General features: G+C 47.3%; 1 protein-coding gene across 1 annotated transcript in view; it reads left to right on the forward strand.

The window, feature by feature from the left end:
- The first annotated feature begins 2934 nt into the window (after positions 1–2934).
- The window catches only part of Adgra3 (adhesion G protein-coupled receptor A3), a 99694-nt gene continuing 82912 nt past the window's right edge, over positions 2935–19716 (forward strand). The window contains exon 1 of the mRNA XM_048415300.3: positions 2935–3363. Within this exon, the coding sequence (XP_048271257.3) occupies positions 3149–3363 (215 nt within the window). The 5' untranslated portion in view covers positions 2935–3148. The remainder of the gene's footprint in view (positions 3364–19716) is intronic.

Here is a 19716-nt window from a genome sequence, read left to right on the forward strand (position 1 = left end):
TCTACCACTGCCCGGCTGTTTCTAAAGCCTGCTCCAGTTTCTGATTTTTTTTAAAGGAGGTTTTTGTTTGTTTTGGTATTTTGAGACAGGGGTTCTCTGTTTAACTTTGAGTGTCCTGGAACTCACTCTGTAGACCAGCCTGACCTCAAACTCACAGAGATCTGCCTGCCTCTCTCTGCCTCCTGAGTGTTGGGATTACAGGCATGCCCTACCGCTGCCTAGCTAGATGAGTTATTATTTTCATACCAACTCCAGTTCCAACTCCCCCCTTCTCCTGCCTCTCATTTCCTGTCCCCTATCCATTCCTCAAATGGGGTAAATCTTCCCTTGGGGAGTCAACAAAGTCTGGGGGAGATATGGGGGGGTTTTATGATTTTTTAAAAAAAATGCTGCAAGATCCCTGGCAGCAGTAGGCAGCAGAAATGCTGTAGGTCCCAAATGGTGGTAGGGGGCCATGTGGCAGCAGACAGCGGGCCCTGGGAGCAGTCAGTCCGAGGCAGAGATGGCTGCCAGTCCCCCAGCCGTGGTTGGTCCCAGGCAGGGAGACACATGGCAGGTGGGCAGGAGACAGACATATGGATAGACAGGACATGCAGAGTGAGGTTGAACATTTATTCAAGGGGTTATGGAGGGGGGAGGAGAAGGAGGTAGAGAGAGACAGAGAGAGAGAGAGAGAGAGAGAGAGAGAGAGAGAGAGAGAGAGAGAGAAAGAAGAAGAAGAAGAAGAAGAAGAAGAAGAAGAAGAAGAAGAGAAGAGAGAAGAGGAGAAAGAGACAGAGAAGGGGGAAGCAGAGAAGTGGGGAGAAAGGCAGAAGTAGAGTGCCTCTCTGAGAGGAAGATGGAAAAGAGAGTGAGCTCAGGCTGGAAGCCGATCAGCCTGCCTCAGCAGATGGGGGAGGGAGTGGGCGTGGCTTGTCTCTTAAAGAGACAGAACAACCATTACAGGGGGAGAGCAATGAAAGAAATATCTTGATAGAATGAGTAAATGAGCTATTTTTAAAGATGCTCTGAATGACTTCCTTCTGCATATATATATGCAAGAATATATCATATCCATATAAAAACCCATTTCCTCCATATTTGTCTTTGGATTCAATGGTCTTAGGTGTGACATCCCTTTTTCTGGTGATTTCATACTTTAATGTTCTCAACTGTAGTGAAGTACAAAGAAGACACCAAACTGAAGGCTTATGCTAACTACATCTCAGAAGAGTCAAACACATTCACCTCTGTGATAGGTATCCAAATCTTCTTACAGTCTAGGTTCACAGGCCTGTCTACAGCTGTACCAACAGCAACAAGGCAATTAAAAGCTTCCAAACTATTATGGTAAGATTTTATCTTTATGGGGAGAACAGGTAATGATGACATGGTTGGTATCATTTTTGGGAGGGAATCATCTTCAAATAAGTTCTACAGAAACATGACCAACCTCATCTTCATAGATCATATCAGTTTGTGTCTGAAGTCAGTTATACCGTTAACGCTACTTAATGTAATAGCCTACTTTTCCTACCCATTGTAGGTGCAGATCTGGGCCGCTCAACACATGTGTTGAGCATTTAAAGTTGAGTTTAATAAGAACGAAATAAAAAAAAAAACACTTCCTACAGAATGGTAGATCAATTTCAAGGTCCATACAGGGCTACCACCAGGTCTGGAGCTCTCTTTCCCCGACATACTTCAAGTTCCAGATCTAGAATAATTCTATCGTCATTGAATGTATTAGTAGACTCTAGACACTATTGGACTTAAATATTTGATAGTTCAGTCTTCAAGAAGTGCCAACTGATGCGCTATTCACACTTATCTAAGTGTATGGTAAATACACTTAGGATATTTACTATTGAGAAAGCCAAATAAATATTTCTGGGACATGATCTTGGAAATAATTTTTTTTGGGGGGGGGCTTTAGACCCAAGTAAAAAATAATGCCCTCCTCTTCCTTCAATTCTCTCAATGTAGGACCAAACAAATGGAATGTTCACTCCTGAGGTTCTGTGGCAGCCGAAGGGCGGCTGTCGGTAGAACAGACTGAATGGGTTCAGGCATCCACACACGTGTCACACATTCCTGTTGTTGAGTGGAGCTGGCACAGGAAGCAAAGTCAGCAAGGGATGGACAGGCCAAGAGCTGTGTGTGATAACATGTTCTCTAACTTATATGTGACAGGGTAGAACTCCAAAGTACATGAGATTTCTGTATATCAAGTTGCCCTTCTTGGTTGTTAAGGAAGTCTGTTTCTCAAGGGATACTAAAACTCACTTTGTTGGCTTGTATAGTGTCTATAAAATTTAAAGATAGGGTAGGTGAGTCTTGGTCTTGCAAATGTTAGGGTGGGGTCTGCGGTCGCAGGCATGAATAATGAATTCAGCTTCTTGGCTGCTTCATCACTACTGCTCCAAATGGTTAACATCTGAGCTATCTGTGGCCTCAGAAATTTCAGTCTAAAGGTCCCCATGCATTCTCATCTGGACCATAGCCTGGTGCTGCAGGCCAGGGACAGCTTCTGAGTTCTGTTTATTGGAAAGAAACCTGTTTTTTTTTTTTTTTTTTTTTTTTTGCTCTGGCGGAAAAAGGGGCAGATGAAACTTTCCAACATCGCCTTTCTTCGGAATGATCGGTTTCAGGCTTTCTCCTCCTCGGGTTGGAGGAAGGAACTTCACCCCCTCGGGCTAAGGCTCTCGGGGCGCACAGGGCGGCTTTGTCTGAAAGGCGGCGGAGTCGGGAAACGTGGAGCAGAGCCGCAGGGCGGCGGGAACTGGGACTAGTCTAGAACTTTCTTCCGCCCAGGGCAAGAGTAGCCGAGTTCCGGCCAGGACCTGGGGGCGTGCCCGGGTCGGGGTCGGGTCGCCCGCGGCTCGGGGAGCGCGCGGGGCTGGTGTGGGTGGAGCGGCCCCGCGGGGAGGAGCCCGTCGGGAGGAGGCGGTGCTCCCGCCGGCCGAGCAGCGAGCTGCGACCCGGCGGCCCTGACCCCGCGTCTCCGCGGAGGGCGAGCGCGGCCGCGGACAAAGGAGCATGTCGTTGCGGAGCAGGATCGGTCCTCGGGCCGCCTGGAGGATCGGGCCACCACCGGGCCCGGCTCGCCCCGCCGCCTCCCGCTAGGCCGGTGCCCCTCGCCGCTCGGCTCGCAGGCCCGGCCAGCGGCATGGAGCCGCCGCTGCTGCTGCCGCTGGCGCTGCTCGCCCTGCTGTGTACGGGAGGAGAGCACGGGGTCGCGGCGCTGCCAGCGGGCTGTAAGCACGACGGGCGGGCCCGGGGTACCGGCAGGGCGGCCGGCGCCGAGGGCAAGGTGGTGTGCAGCAGCCTGGAGCTCGCGCAGGTCCTGCCCCCGGACACGCTGCCCAACCGCACGGTCACCCTGTGAGTAACGCAGGTCGCCCCCTGGCCCTTTCCGGGGGCGGGGGAAGTGCACCGAACGGGTTCGGGGTGGGGGGTCTCCCCTGTATCCATGCTCCTTTGTGTGCGCGCAGCGGCGGGCAGGGGGTGGTGCTGGGAAAGCCCTTAAGCTTAGCGTGGAGACCGGGGTGGCCGATCGCGTTACCAAACGCCTCTGCTACTTTGCAAAGAAAAGTTTTCGGGGTTCTCGGGCGCGCCCCATGCTATCTCTGCTTTTGCGCCGCTCCGGTTGCCGCGTACCACGTGAGGATGCAAGTAAACACTAAGTCGGCGCAGTTAAAGCTCATTCATCCTGGCTTGGGGCTCAGAAGTGTTCTTGAAAATGAGGTTGCACCTGAGGTAGAGCGTGCAGGACACTTGGGCTTAGGATGACTCTTTGTGGTCCCCACACCCATTCGGAGACCTTGCCGTTTTCTGCCTTAGCTTTAATGTTCTTTAAGAACAACTTCTTCTGAAGTAAAGTTACTAATGTCTGAAAAGTGCGAGATAAAGTTGTTCAGGTCCCATACTCAAGTATGTTTCAGCCCCATACTCAAGTCTGAGAGCTCACACTGGAAAACCAGGAACTTCGGGATTGAAAGCTGTTTGCTCAGAGAGCCCCCCAGACTCCAGAGGATGGAGGGACTTTGGGTTTTCGCGGTAGGTTTCCACCTGGAAGGAAAAAGTTTAGTCTTGGAAACGTAGTTCTTTGTGCCAATTGGGCTGAATCGTTGGCCCAATGACTGTTTTCTGTAAGAGATGAAAATTGGTTTGGAAAAGTTTAAGTCAGAGTGTTTCTAATGGATATTTTGTCAGACTGAAATATGAGTCCCCGGGCTTCGTGTTCCTCCGTGTTGTTTTGGTTGGTTTCTTAAAAAAAGAACCAAGGCGGCCACTAGGCACACATGAAGGCAAAGGCATGTGTGATCTACGAAACCACTTAAAAGTGGTATTTTTAATTTAGCCCAGCTCAACAGAAGGATATGTGGTGGGGTGGTTTCAAATAGCGCAGTCAACTCCTTTGTTGACTCATTTTCATTCTCTCCCTTCCTCTCCTACTTTCTTTTTCCCTTCCTTTCTTTTTTTTTTTTTTTCCAATAAGGAGACATTTAACAGGAGATACTGCGTGTGTTTCTGTTGACTCCGGTTTATAAAGATGGGTAAAGTAGTTTTTGTTTTGTTGGACTCTCACTGACCCAACTGGTCTTTGTTGTCTTTGCCATTTGGTGGTGGCAGGAGTTGTATTCATTTAGTTTTTGACCAGATGCTTTGAAGTGAAAAGTGTTGGTCCCTTACTTACAGTCCGAGACTGGTGGAGAAAGGCCCCGTCTTGGAGAAGTCACTTGTGACTGTACCCATGTTTTGACTTAAACCACAAATGTTATGACTTAAGCAATGATTTGATAAACCCTCAAATGCTGGCCAGTGAGTGACACTCAGCCTGATTCCTTTTATGTTCAGTGTTTCTGAAATGGATCAACTGCATGTAAATTGTTGAAAAAAATTGGTGATATTGTAGAAAGTCACTTTTTACCTCTTACAAATTGCAATAGATTTGTATGAGTGTAGTAAGGCCTTTGAAATATCATTTTGATCCTTTTTTTCTGTCTGTCTGAAACTGTTTAGATGAAAATAAAATGAATAAACTTAGGTGACTAGGAGGAAGTAATTAAGGATAGGTTAAGCTGATGCTGAGCGTGTTAGGGTATTTCAGGCCGGCGAAGGCCTTAGGAGGCTACTTACTTTATTTTGCTAGACAAGCTATCAAAAGAACTGTGGGTAGCTGGCAGATCCAAGACACATAGTGACTTGGTGTCTGGGTCCTGGTCTAAGATTCTTGTCCTGCAGTTGAGATGTTTCTCATCAGAGACCCACATTTGCCTCCATCTTTCTTGGATCAGTGCTCATTGCTTTGAGCTGCTGCTTGGTGGACAATGTTGTGTGGGAGTTAGGATTGCCTTTTTTTTTTCTTTCTTAAGACTGCAGTAGATTGCTACACACCTGACTCCTTGAAATAATAAACTTCTTTTTCCCTCGGTTCAGGAGACCAAGGCCCCAAACCAAGATGCTAGCTTCACAAACTTCAGGACAGACTTCCTTGATTCTTTTTTCATCTGTTGCCCTTCAGTTTATGACTGGAGAACTCTAACCTTCCCATCTGTGTTTACCTGGCCCTCTTCCCTTGTGTCTTTGTGCCTTAGATGGCTCTCTCTCTCACAAAATGAACATAGAGAGATTGAATTTAAGGTTCACTTTAAGTTCAGATCATCTCACGTCAGGGTTCCTTAGTTCATTACGCCTGCAAAGACCTGTTTTCCAAATAAAGTTACAAAAGTAGCGGCAATTAGTGAGGACTTGGACAGATATATTTTTGGGGAATCGCCAAAATTACAAAAATGTCTCATTACAGCATAGAAATAGAAATAAGAGTGGGGGTGAGGTGTCGGTCAGTGGTTGAGCGTCTTGGGCCTAGCTCACACAGTGTTCTGAGGCTGATTTTCATCACTATGGAAACAAACAACCATTCTTCTTGAGGGATGCACAGGTATTTGGAGAATAGTTTCTGAATAACCCTTTAAGTAATATCGGAAATGTTTTACTATGGGATACACATCTAGCACAAATGACCCAGGGGAAGACCACAACCTTGGTGCTCGCCGTCACCAAGAGCCAGGCTCTGAAGGTCTTGAGCCAATCCTGGGAAAATGAAGAACAGTGAAGAAAAAAAATAATTAACACAGAGAGCCAAAGAGGGGGTTGGAGTCAGTGTGCTTCACCGTGCCAGCACTCCCAGAAGGCAGTACCCAGTTAAGATGCCGTGCAGTCGGTGGCAATGGAACGTTAGGAGCAAATGCCCATTGCTTGGATGCCCACAAGAAGGAGACATTGGAAGATGAGCTCTTTGATTTAGGTTCTAGGCCCCAAACCTGTGTGGCCAAAGGTTTTCAGTGAGTTGTCACGTTGCTGCAGAGAGGAAATTTAATTGGTTTGGATTGTGAGGATGACAGAGACGGGCTAGTTTCCTGTTTGGTGAGGAACTTGACATCTCTGTAGCTTGATGATGTAGCTGACCTTCTAACTGTGTGCGTGAACAGCTCTCACTTCCAGGGCTGTCTTGTTTGCTTGTTTGAGGCAGGGTTTTGCAGAGCTGTATTTATCTGAAGAAGCTGAGCAGGAATCTTTGACTTCATCATGCTTGTTCCCAGGTTCTCTTATAAGCCTTTGTTAAGGAATTAAATTACATTTATGAGTATTATATACAAGTTGAACAAAAATTACCTCTATTTAATAGTTATGCAGGAAGCAAATTATTTAGTACCTTCCCATGTTCTATATGAGATATTCGGTATGTTGTTTTCAAAGTTCTGAGAACTTCATTGGTTGAGTGTTTTGCAAGTTTAGCTGTGCTTTTCCATGTTTGCCGTCACAGTGGTTCTAGGAGAATACATAGATTTGAGATTGTCACTTAGGCACGAAGTCTAGTTTTCTCTTAGATTGTTTGGTAAATGGAAATAGTGTATGAGTTTGAGTTTTTTATTATAAAATATCATGATTGTTTCCTGCCAATTGGTAATTATTTAGACATCTCGGTGTGGCCCAGTAGAAGGTACAAGAAGTAGAAGTCTTGTCTTCTGGAACTTAGCCGTGGTTAGAGAGAAAGGACAGGATGGTAGGAATAGGTGGCAGTAAGGAACTAGTAGAGAATGCCTGTAATTCTGCAGCAAGTCCCACGTTGCAGGCATTCCCCATGTTTTAGGAGACTAGAAATGGGGAGAAATCTGGGTAGTTATGGAGTCACTGGGAAAAATTTTTTCCTGGAAGAAGTAAGGACTCGAGTTTGACCTCAAGGAAGGGAAAGATTGGATTGGAGGACAGAGAACATGCTAGGCATAAGAAGATACACTGGTTGCCAGCCCTGTTGAAAGGGACTTCTTGTGTTGGATCATTCGTGTAGCAATAGATGGCGGACACTGGCTTTCATACACCCTGTACTTCACAGACCTGCCTTGTTGGAGTAGTTGGGAAAGAGATGGGAAGGAGGAGGGAGTCGTAGGCAGAAGCTAGGGGCTGTTGGAACAGTGGAGATTGGAAAGGAGACCACCCTTCTGGAGGAGCCACTGAGGCTGATGGAGCAAAGAGACAACTAACCATGAGAGCCCAAAGAAGATTATATTTCATGGTAGGAGAAGCTGCCTGGTGATGAGGTGCCCAGAGGTCATGTACAGACAGACCAGGATGACCCTTCAAGAGTCCATACAACACAAGTGAAAGATGCCAGGCTGGGTGGCTTGAAGGCAGTAGGGATTGGGTGATAGAACCAGCATACGGGCAAGGCAAGAGTGTGGGGTGAAAGCAAGCAGGAGGGTGTGCTGTCCTTAAATGATTTGAGTTTCCTGGGGAATTTGGGAGTGTACTGAATAGGATTGGAGAGAGTGGCCAAGAGAACTGGCCATGGAAGGGGAGATAGATGGAGCTGACGTATGTGGAGTGTGGCTTATTTAGCAGCAGGGACTTTCTGTCCTTGCCAGAGTGGTAAGAGACAAGGTGTAGCTAGGCAAATGGAGCAAGAGAGCAAGGTGCAGGGAGGAGGTCTCCTCCATTGCTTCTGTGTCCTCGGAAAACACAGGCAAAGGAAGGAGGTTGGAGGAGGAAGGTGAGAAGAGGAGGGAAAAGGGAAGTCCTTTCAGAAAGGGAAGCCACTGGGAATTGCCTAGTAGTCACCAGCGTGGATTCCTGTCCAGTTCTGTCTGATGATGGGACTCAGATCCAGAAGGAAGCAACCGGCAGGCTTGCTCTATCCAGTTGCCTTTGGCTTGTAGCTCCCACTCCGTGTGGGTAGCAGGTTGCTGGCTAGGCAGGCCAGTATAGTCACAAAATTGAGCATGTTTTGTGGAACAGCCACTCTCCCCTTTATTAACCCGCGGTGCTCCCAGATAGCCACCGGGTAAGGTTGCCATCTTTGAATTCAAGAACTTGCCTGCAGCCTGGTTGCCCTACTTGCAACAAAGCTTAGGGTTTCTCCCAGCAGGTGTCTTCTTGCTGTTATGGTGGCTCTGATCCCCTGGGTTTGCCTCTTTGCCAGGGAGAATCTGCTCCAGCGAAAAGTCAGGGGTCAGCAGGAAGGAGTCCTGTCCGTTTTTACTCTGAAGTTTCTGTCTAGACTCTGTGCCTTTCATTGTCTCTGGAGCAGAGTCTGTGCTTAGCTTTCTCGAGAGCTCGGCTTTCATCCTTGGCTTGGAATCTGTGCTCTGGGAAATTTTGGATCCTCCACAGTCTGGCTCAGCTTCTGGGAAGTCTTCGCTCACTGACTCTTGGTTTGGTCTTAGGTCACTTTGTTTTTGTCTTCTCTGCCTTTTTCTCCTTCCCTTTACCTCCTGTCCCCTCTCGCTACTCCCAAGGCGTGGTTCAGGCCAACCACCCTGGAACACTGAGATAAGTTCTGTCCCACACCGTCTGCAATCCTGGATAGCCGTGGACACAGTCTCGAAGGGAAGGATTCGGAAGAGACCTCTCTCAGGTCTCTCGTACAGCAAGTGTTCTTTGTTGGCAAGCGTATTGTCAACAAAGATTCAGGAGCGAACGGTGGAAAATCAGGAAGCGTGGAGGTCGAAAGAAGGATGAGAATTCAGGCTTTGACACTGTTACAGCAACTGAGAGCATCTGTTTATTTTGGTCTGGCCCAGTAATGCCTAGCTGTGGGACCCATGATTCAGAAATGGCTGCAGTAGGTGCCTCTGGAGTTACACTCGACCTACTCCATCTTCTCTAGCGACCTGCATTCCTACAAGGACTGCTTTACAGGCGCAGTGCAGAAGGAGGGACAGACTGAGGCATCTTTGGTCCTTGAATGCCTCGCTTAAGTTTGTCTGATATGATGTCAAGGTTTTGCATAACCCCACCTCCAAATCTTGTTTCTTCTTGCCTGCTTGGAGTCCTTCAGCATCGGGAATACAGGAGAGCAGTTGGTGGATTTGGCGGTATGCCAGGTTCAGGCACAAAGGACCTGGGAAAGTTTGGGGGTGTTTGTTCCAGTGTAGTCACTGCATCTGTCCCCAGGAGCCTGTAACGATGGGCTTAAAAAAGAAGTAAGATAGAATAAGCAACATACAAGTAAAAAAAAATATGTATATAAATAAAAAAAAAATCTTGAAGTAACTCAGAAAGTGACCAAGGATAGAGATCTTCTTTTTGTGTATTTATTTGGTTTTCTTACTGGCCTCTACTCTTGGCAATCCTCCTGCCTCTGCCTCTTCAGTGTGGAGTGCTGAGCTTTGCTTTTAAGCATTATAGGCTTGCAGTTCGGTGAATGGTCAGTTAGTTCAGCTTTTTCTTGGGATGCTATTTTCTGTTCTGCTTTGACTCTGGAAATCTTATGTCCAGAGACTACAACGAATGCATTATTATATTATTATTTTTCCTGTAACTAGAAAAAACCCAGATCTAGAGTACTCTAGGTTTTAGTGGCATGTTAATTCACTCTTCAAGATTAAAAAACTATAGATGTAAACTTGGTCTCTGAGATTTTGATTGTTATACAGCAGCTCAGTTTGGTATGGTTTATCTCGAATGCATGTTTAAATTTAGTGTAATGTAGAAGGTGATTTAAAAAGTAAGAAGGTCCTCCCAAGGTTTGGTTTTTCCTTTTGACTAAATTTCCATCACCTTTGCTTGTCCAGTAAGGGGATCTGTGCATGTTGGGGTGACTTCCACAGGCTCACTCTTCGCACATTGGCTCTGTGCGGCCTGCAGAGCTGACATTGACTTTGCTTTCGTACTGTTTTTAGCAAAGCATTTCTTGCCCTCTGATTCTTCTTGTGTCGAGCCTGAGGTGGTCAAGTACAAGGTCAGACCCCAGCCCTATGTAGAACCTCTGCTCTCCTTCAGCCTGCAGCCTCTTCCTCCATTTCCTGTTTGCCTGCAGACGACAAACCTGAGTTTGAACCTTTGCCTTCCTACATACCGTGAGGACTGTCCAAAGACTAGAATTTGCTTTAATGTTTACTTACCTTCGTAGTAAATATCTTAGTCTGTAACCGTTTGAATTCACGTAATGACTAGCTGTTCATATTTGGGGTAGTTTCAGGTTTCTCTCTGGACTTGACTGTTTTATAGTTTTTGCCCGGCCCAGTCTTACACTACCACTCTGGAGCTCTGCCTCTCGCCTCCTAGCTGTCCCTATCTGTTGTGCCTCTCCTTGAGTGGACGAGACCAGCCCCTCAGGATGTGAGTTTACTCCTGCTCTCCCACATGCCCACATTCTGCTGAGACAGAGCAGACTGCAGAGATGGTTTATGGGGCTTTAGATATGTTAGCGGGAGTCAGGGTTCCCAAAGGGAGGATCATACGACAGCACTAGGCAGGACTTTGCTGAGGGGGCCCAGTGATGAATTCATTTGTTCCATTGACCATGGCTGTGTTGTCTTTTCTTTCTCGTCCATCTCCTGGGCACAAAGCCTCGCTGTGCCCCCAAGTGTCTCCAACGTGGAAACTTAGTCGTGTCATTATTCATGGAGTCACCAGATACTCACACACACACACACACACACACACACACACACACACACACACACACATGGTGGTGAAGTATAGTGAAGAAGGCATCCGTCGTCTCCACTTTCCAGAAGCCTGCTGGGTGTGTGCTGTTGAAAATTTTATCCATATCACCCAGGAGCATTAACGATTCCCATACCTGGACCAGAGGCCTGTGTTCTGATGCCCTTCTTCAGGGGTGGGGCACCAGACAGTAGTGATTTTCACTGATTCCCATGTCACCTACGATTAAAAACACATTGTAAGGTATCCCGGTCACCATAAGGGTTAATCGTGGCTACCAGCTGTCCTCTGCTGCAACAAAGGAAGATGGAAGAAAGAACTTAGAAACAAATTGAGGGCAGCTGGGAGAGGAGGTGGGAGGGGAGAGGAGGGGGGAGGGCTGTTTTCGGTGCAGAAAAGAGGGATGAAATTAAGAGACATTGCTGGGACATAGAGAGCTGCAGGCTCGGGCCTTGTTCCCAGGAGAGGAGAAGAATCGTTTGCAGAGCCGGGCATGGTGTCCGACAGTGGATTTCCTGTTAGGTTGGTGGGTGAGGGCAGGGTGGTGCTAGAGACGGGCTGTGGAGATGGGTGAGTGGACTTGAAAGGCCTGACCACTGCCAACATTTGTCCCAGCGGCCCTTGAGGGCCTGCTGTGTGTTTGATTTTGGACGGGCAACCAAACAGAAAGGGTCCTTGCTCACGGTCCCTTTACTCGTTAAATCCCTGAGATTTAAAACTAGAGATTGGTTCTTGGCATTACTCAAGGTCCGGTTTCCATGTGCGAACCTTCTCAGAGAGCAGGAGTCAAGAAGATGAGTCACTGGAATCTTCCGACAGAGACCACAGTGTGAACAGCGAGTCGCTAGATGAACGCCAGCAGTGTGAAGGCTGGGATCCCCACTGCAGAGGACACTGCCAGAGAAGACGACGTGGCAAACCAATTCTGGGCTTTGGACAGTACTCCCTGTGTGTGGGAGGGCACGGCTCAGATGGGCTTGTAGCCTCTTGCAGGCAGACAGGAGGAGAAGGCAGACGACACTCTGGGCAGCAGGGGCGGGAAGGTTCTGCGCAGGGCTGAGGTCTGATCTTGTGCTTGTATTTTCCTCAGGCTCTAGAAGAAAAACAAAAGAGATAAATGGCTGGTCTGATAAAAGAAAAAAAGAGAGAGAGACAGAGAGAGTAGCCGGGGAGAGAGAGGCAGAAGTTACTTCTTCAGAAGAGGAATTGGGAGAGAGAGCATAAAGAATGTAGTTTTTGCTGTTATTGTTCCCGGCCTGAAGGAGCATTCCTGTTGCATCGTTTCCTTGCTGTTTTGGCTGGCCTGCGGGGGGCGTTCCTGCTCACCTCTTCGTGTGGCTGACCTCACAGTTGGCACGCGTGCCGTGAACATGGCCCAAGACTGCCGAGCGTGAGACTCGCTTGCCCGCGCGGAGCAGCTCAGCTCTCAGGCTGGCAGTTGTTAGGTTGTTATCAGCTCTCTTCACTGGCGTCCCTGCTTCTTAATTTAAATAAAACACCAATCTTACACCTGCTCTTCTTTGTCTTCCTTCCCATGTTTTGCCTTCTTAAGTTTAAATTCCATAATATTTCTACACTTGTCATATTTTTCCAGAATGTTCATCATAGGTGTGGGGTTAGAACATGGCATGTCTGCAGAATTATGGACTCTGTTCAAGGAAGGCTGAAGTACTACCCTGGCAGTCGGTTAAGAACTTTTATTGATCTCATATAGGATTTTGTCCAGTGACAATATCACCATAGCAACTTTTCTTTTCTTTTCTTTTCTTTTCTTTTCTTTTCTTTTCTTTTCTTTTCCTTTCTTTTCTTTTCTTTTCTTTTCTTTTCTTTTCTTTCCTTTTCCTTTCTTTCTTTTTGTTTTTTTTTTTTTTTTGAGAGGGTTTCTCTCTGTAGCCCCTGCTTCCTGGCTGTCCTGGCACTCCCTTTGTAGACCAGGCTACCCTTGAACTCACAGAGGAGAAAAATCTTTATAAGGCTTGTTAGGTCTGAATGTGAAAGTGCTGCCCTGCCCACCTGTTGAAATTGTGTTTGCAGACTGATGTTTTTCCAAGGAAGCCAAGCATGGTGTTGGAGGGAATGGAAGGTTCCCGGGGGTATTTCCTCCCAGATACCACTGTCTACCCTCCCACGGACATGCTCTGAATGTGACTGGTATACATGCAAACACACGTATGTACGTACACATATGAGAATTCCATCAGTACACGATATGAGAATATTTCTCTTCTGGGATGTGTAATCCCACGGTGTGGCTGGCTCCTTCCGAACTGCTGTCCGGGGCTGCTCTGCTTCATCTAGCAAGAGCACTTCAGGGACGGACAGTTAAGAGGACTCCCGTGCTGGCCTGCGTTTCAGTCTAAATCCCCCTTGGATTTAGCTGAAAGAAACTCTGCACGGCCTTTCCATGGAATGATAATGAAGGGTCTCTAACAGCAGTGTTGGTTTCCCTTCTTTAGGCATGCTTGATTCGGAGGCAATTAGCTGATTCCTTTCCCATCAAGATAAGACTTAAAGAGCCTTCTTGTCTGTGCAGTTTTTCCTGACTTCTTATGAAAAAGGCAGAAAGAGATCACAGGGCAGTGGTGAAGATGTCCTTTCTGTTATTCTTCTCTGTTTTTAAGTGATTTTCATTAAGTATTAAATAGAACAATATAGTGAAAAGTCTACCAAAGAGGGACTCAGTAAGCACAGATGGACGCGCCCTTGGGATTAGTAAAGAGAGCTTCGAGGCTCTCCCCAGTGGTCCTGTTCTCCTTCCTCAGGTACCCCGAGCTTCGGAGGCGTCATGTTCTAGCTCTTGGTGATGAGCCTGCCTGACATTTGCATTCTCCAACAGTTCATGCTTGGCGCTGCTGTTTGTATTCTTAAAAATAACACCATTCTATTTGTGAGCCAGTTCGTTGTTAATGTCCACGTATCCCGTAATTTGTTATTACATAGAGTGATGTATCTATTATGTGTCTACAACATATGCATGTATTATTACTCAGCCATCTCTTGCTAGTGATATGTGTGTGTACTCACGTGAGCATGTGTCTATCCACCCCCCCCCCCCATATATGGACACAGTCGGCCGTGAATATTCTCAGGCTCAACTACCACAGATTCATTCCATCTCACTGAAGAATAGGGAGACACCTCCTAGCCGAACGTGAGAATATCAGGGAAACGGGGTCTCTGTAAAGAGAAATACTGAATGCTCCTGTGCCTGAATCTGACACAGACACCAGTGTGACCAACAGGAACCCATAGCGTGGCCAGCGCGTGGGGACAGCAAATGTGGGCATTCCACAAAAACATGAGAAGTCCCATAATGTAACACAAGCAAGCAGCAGGCAGGCACGAGGCAAGATGAGCAACCGGCTTTTAAACAGGGTGCAGGGCTGATTCCAAGCTCCCACTGCAAGCACATTAGGATTCTTAGGCTGGGCCGTGAACGGAGAGCTTGGTCTTAGAGAATGACAAACAAAAATCAATGTTAAAAAAGGAAAACATCCGGCCTGAGCCTCCTGATACACTTGGCTGGAAGTTTTTAAAATAAACACACACACACACACACACACACACACACACTCTCCATGTGAGAGTCCAGCTTTCGCTCTCTCAGTCTATCTGACGGTGCAGTGCCTGTCTCTCCCGCCACATGATTCTGTTTCCTATTCCAGTGGCTTCCAGCCTTCTGGGAAGCATGCCTTATCTTTCTTCTCCGAACTTCTTGCAGTTTGTGAAGGTGTCCTTGGCATACCCTGGTCTGTCCTTGCTCCTCTCTTCGAAGCTCCCCAAATGTCCCCTGTAGCACGATGCTGCACGCCCTCTTTGCCCCATTGCTGGCCTCCTTGGACCTCATTGGCTCTCTGTCTCCTCCAGTCCACTTTCTGTCTTAACCAGTTGCTCACTAGTTTCTGCCCCCTGTGTGCACTCAGGCTGCTGAGAGTAAAGCTTCTGGCTGCCCCACAGCATTTCCCTTCTCATTCTGGTCCTGTAGTCTGATGCCTGCATTTGATATCACACTCCCGTTATTACTGAATTTCAGCAACTGAATCCACCCTTTCATCTTGTGTGGTTTGGGCTAGAAAGCCCCTAGAAGCAGTCTGCTGGTTTCCCCACCAAGAGAAACCCAAGAAGGATAATGACCTTTGGGGCAGAGGGGCATGTGTCATGTGGTGTGAACCTCCGAGAAATATAGACTGTGTTCCTCTAGATTATTTTAGGTCATTTTTTTGCTTAAAACAAAAAACAAAACAAAACCCTAGTTAACTCCTCTATTAGATTTGATTTTTCGGGACTCTCTGGAGGGAAAATTGCTTAAGTGCCCCCCTCTCTTGTGGTAATGGGGTGTATTAGTTACACTTTTTTGGAAAAAAAAATTCGTGACAAAGCTGTAATATATTGAAAGAAGGGTGTGTTCTGACTCACAGTTTGAAGGTACAGTCCGTCATAGCGAGGAAAGCATGGTGGCAGGGGCTTGAGGTGGCCGGTCGCATGGCATTTAGTCAGCAAGTAGATGAACACTGGCACAGGTACCCTGCCATGGACACTCGTCAGTGGGATGGGGCTGCCCCGCGTGTAGGACGCTTCTTCCCACCGCAGTTATTCCAGCCTAGAGACCCTCGCACACACGGGCCAGAACTTGTGTCATGCGATTCTAGATCCTGCCAGTGTTTCCCCGTGCTACTGTGACTGAACTCAGGTCCTCCAGAGAGGTATCTGAAAAAGGATTAAAAAAAAAAAAAAGAAAGAAAAAAAAACTTATCAACTTGGCTAGAAGTTAGCAACCATGTACCATATTCATGCCTGTGAAGAACTTTAATACTTCATTTTATGTATTTAAAAAAATGTATAAGCCTTATTTCCTGGTGTTCACTTTTGCATTGTGTAGTGTTTTAGCGATGATAACGTCTTTTGGATTCGGACGTTTTGCTGTTGATGTGTGCAGCAAAACTGTGGGAGGAGAAATAGGGAGCTCTTCCGTTTTGTCTTAGTGCCTAGGGAGTGTGTGTGTGTGTGTGTGTGTGGAGGACCCAGGACCAGTAGAGGGTGAAAAAGAGGCTCCTCTCTTCCTGAATGGGAGGTGGGAATAACATGGTTGGCTCAGCGGTTTTCATGCTCTTGAATTTCTGTTTTACATTGGTTTATGAAACATGTGTGTTAGGGAGCCCCATCCCTTGGCCTAACCACCACCATCTTCATCAGAGCCGCTGTGACTACGTCTAAGAGGTCTGTATACTGTGGGCTTTTGCTCCGAGAAGGAAGGACTGGGCAAAGGAATTACTGCATTCTCACCTGAGATTTTGACAGCTCCCATCCTGTCCCCCCTGCTATTTGTATACAGTTCTGTCCTAATTGCACATGGTCTTTGGAGGTGCTAGAGTATAGTATAAAGGATGAAAAGCAAAACAAAGGCGGGTGGGTACTTTGGGCAGCTGTCGGGAAGTCACCATCCGTCATAGGGTGAGACTTTAAAGTGGTGTGGCAGCTTTGGGGTCATACGCCTATAAGCATCCCTTCATCTGCATTTTGTTAGTAAACCAGATAAACTCCTTGGTTCCCCAGGATGTCTTTTGGTGGACTAGCACATTGATTTGTGCTAGAGGACAGACATTGGTTTGCAATTCCCCAGAGAAAGGGTTCCCATGAAATGGGGTTCTGTTATGCCCTACTGCTGTGTTCTGGCATGACTCAGTTTATTTTCCAGGGGTGAGTTTACTTTTTGTTGGGTTATTAAAGGGGAGGAGAGTAAAATGAAAGATCCTGCCCTCACTTTTCTTGTAAGAATAGGATTTCAGAAAACACCCCTTACTCTTGTGTGAGTTCTTTTTGAGATCTGTAGCTTTCATTGTTGAAGTAACCACAGTTGAGTCAGCTCATGCACGGGGCTAGTAGGGTTCTTTAGAGAAAGGAACTATAGGATGCAGATGGAGAGAGGGAAGGAAGGATGGAAGTGATGTTACAACAGTTGGCTCATTTGGTTGTAGAGTCTATAAGGAGTGCCATCCAGCGTGCAGACTGGAGAACCACGGGATTCTCTGGTGCGATTCGTCCCAAAGTCAGGGCTCCTCAAGCTGAGCATCGGGTACAGGAGACAGCAGTGTGGGCGTAAGTCCCAGCCTGGATCTAGAAGTACCAGGCACACCCATGTCCCGTGACCAGTGAAATAATGTTTCCCTGGGCACCCGTAGTCCCATAGTGGACACAGAACATTCATTACCTGAACGGATCGAATGGTTTTTCTTTTCAAATTGGTTTGGGAGTTACCTTGAGCTGCCGGGGCTTAGGGAGCATAAGTTATGTTTGGAGCGCCTTGGTTTTAGAACCTCAACATTCTTGGCTGATTTCCAGGTTCTAGAGATCATTGATATCTTGATACTTGTTGGGTAGTAGCTACTGAACTCAGCACTTCCCAAACAGCAGATTCCAGGCTCTGTCAGATTTCCACGAGGGGGGAGCATCTGTGTTTTCAGGTGCTCTGGCTGAGGCGCCTCCTCTCCACTTTCATAGGTTGTAGAGCCTGGCTTTTGGGTCTTCTCTGTCACTGCAGGCCGGCAGTTCTGACTATTGCTGTACCATAAAAGCAACCATTTACCAGTAGGGTTGAGCGTAAGTCTGTAAAGTGGTTGACACAAGAGACCGGTGTACACTGAACAACAGGTGGGTTGGTTAGAGATGGCTGACTGATGGGGAGACAGGAACTGAGAGACCGCACTTAGCACTTAGGTCCTAATGGCACTGGAAGGGAAGACGTTTATTATCCTATTTCGCTCTCCTGGCAGTAGCTGTGGGAATGACCAGGACAATTCTGCTAAGGTAGAGCTCTGCTCATCTGCGTTCTTAGACGGACTGTTTCATCCTGGGATCACAAATGACTCCTCAGACATAGCTGCCTTGTAGACCTGGGACAACTAAGACCATCGGGGGGGGGGGGCACAGCTGCCCTTTGTCTTCTTTCCATGTAAAGCCAGCTTTTGCCACTCCGCCTAAGTTTCCGGGGAGGTTCAGGCTTCCCCTGGTTCTGAGCTCCAAGATCCCTGTTTAATAATGACACAAGAAAGGAGGAAGCAGAGGAAATAACAGCAGACGGGTTTCAGGGAATTCGCACAGGCTTTGCCAAGTGTGGATGGTAGCCCTTAGCTCATTACAGCTACTCTGGCCTTCACGTCCCCCAACAGGGATTGTGAGTTACATTGTCCTTAAGAGCTCTTTAAATGCCAGGTTTCTATGAATTTCCATAGCTCACAAAACCAAATCAAACCTGACAAGATCGCTGAGGTGTTTTCTAAAGGCACAGACGTTAATGAAGCCCCAGTAGTTTTATTAGAAGGGATGGATTCGTTCCATCATTAGATGGCATTCACACAGTAAGTGCAGGGGCTGTCTTGGCAGAGGCAGCCAGGGAAGGCTGGGCAGGGTGGGGGTGCTGTGATTGGCGGCTGGCCTGCCTGGTTCCTTCCCTCTCTTTATTCACTACTCTTAGCTGCTCTAATTGCCCCTCACTTGCCAGTTGAGACCTGCCCTCCTTCCCTTGGGCTAATCCCCACATCGGGACCTTGAACTCTGCTTCTCTGTTAACTGGATTTCTTTCTTGTCTCAGGGTTCCCATCTTTAAGAAGTACTTGTGAAGCCTGTTTAGTATGTGAACCCTAATATATCCCTGTTTCTTCCTTTGCCACAGGAACATAGATTTTTAAGTTCCAGCTCCATGAGTAACCCGGGCTGCTTGTTTCAATTTCTGAGCTCTCGGTGAATGTGTGGGCATCCATCAGTATAGGAATCACAGGCATTTTTGTTAGGTAGTAAATGCCCCCCCCCCCACCTGCAGTTCCCACAGGAATTCTCCTGGCTCCGCCTCCTCAGCACTACCATTACCCAGGCTGCATCACATCTCTCACACTTGCCTCGCAGGTGTTTTGCCAATTGAGCTTTCTCTCAAACCCTCAAAAGATGGTTCCCCTTCCTCCTTCCCTCTTTTTTTTTTTTAAACCAGTGTAATTATTTATGCTCTGTACAGAGTAGTGAGCTCTATCGTGGTCCAAATGTTGATTCCCAACAGGGTTCTTCAGTTGGTGGAGTGCTTGCCCAGCACGCAGAAGGTCCTGGGTTCAGTTTGCAGCGGTGCATGTGTTTGCTATGCTGGTGCCTGCCTGTGATCCCAGCATTTGGGAAATAGGGATGGATCAGAAATTCGAGGTCATCCTCTACTTCGTAGTACTGAGCTCTCTGCCAGCCCGGGATGCACGAAACCCTGTCTCAGAAAACAAAACGGGGCAGACTTAACCCCAAAAGACAAAAGTAGTAACCCTTCCTCAAAAATAAAACAAACAACAGGCAAACAAAAAGCAACAGCCCAGTTTGAATCAGTCATCTTTTCTCATGTAGTCTTTCCTAAGGACTCTGATTAGGAACGACTCTAATCAGCAATCAGATCTTTGGGAGCTGCATTGGGGGAACCTAAATGAGAAAGAAATGACTAGCAAGCCATCAAAAACAAGGCTAACTCTAACATAATTTTGCTGACTGTGTCAGGTCCTGTGGTATGTACGGGAGTGTTGGAGTTACTGTCACAGTTCCCTAATGGGGTCGTTATCATGGGGAGGCCGGGTTCGTGCCTGAGGAAGTACGGCAGGAGAAGGTTCCGAGGTCACCCAGCCACCAAGACGTGGAACCCAGTTTGAGCTCAGGCAGTTGGCATCCGGAGCCTATCTTAAGAGTGACAGGACAGACTGACCTTCAGCAGTGTGAGCTGAGTCTGTGAGGTGACCCTGTCGCTCTCAGAGTCCGATGTGAGGC

The sequence above is a fragment of the Myodes glareolus genome, chromosome 8 (genome assembly GCF_982192425.1).
Source record: "Myodes glareolus chromosome 8, mMyoGla1.1, whole genome shotgun sequence".
In the NCBI taxonomy this organism is placed as follows: domain Eukaryota; kingdom Metazoa; phylum Chordata; class Mammalia; order Rodentia; family Cricetidae; genus Myodes; species Myodes glareolus.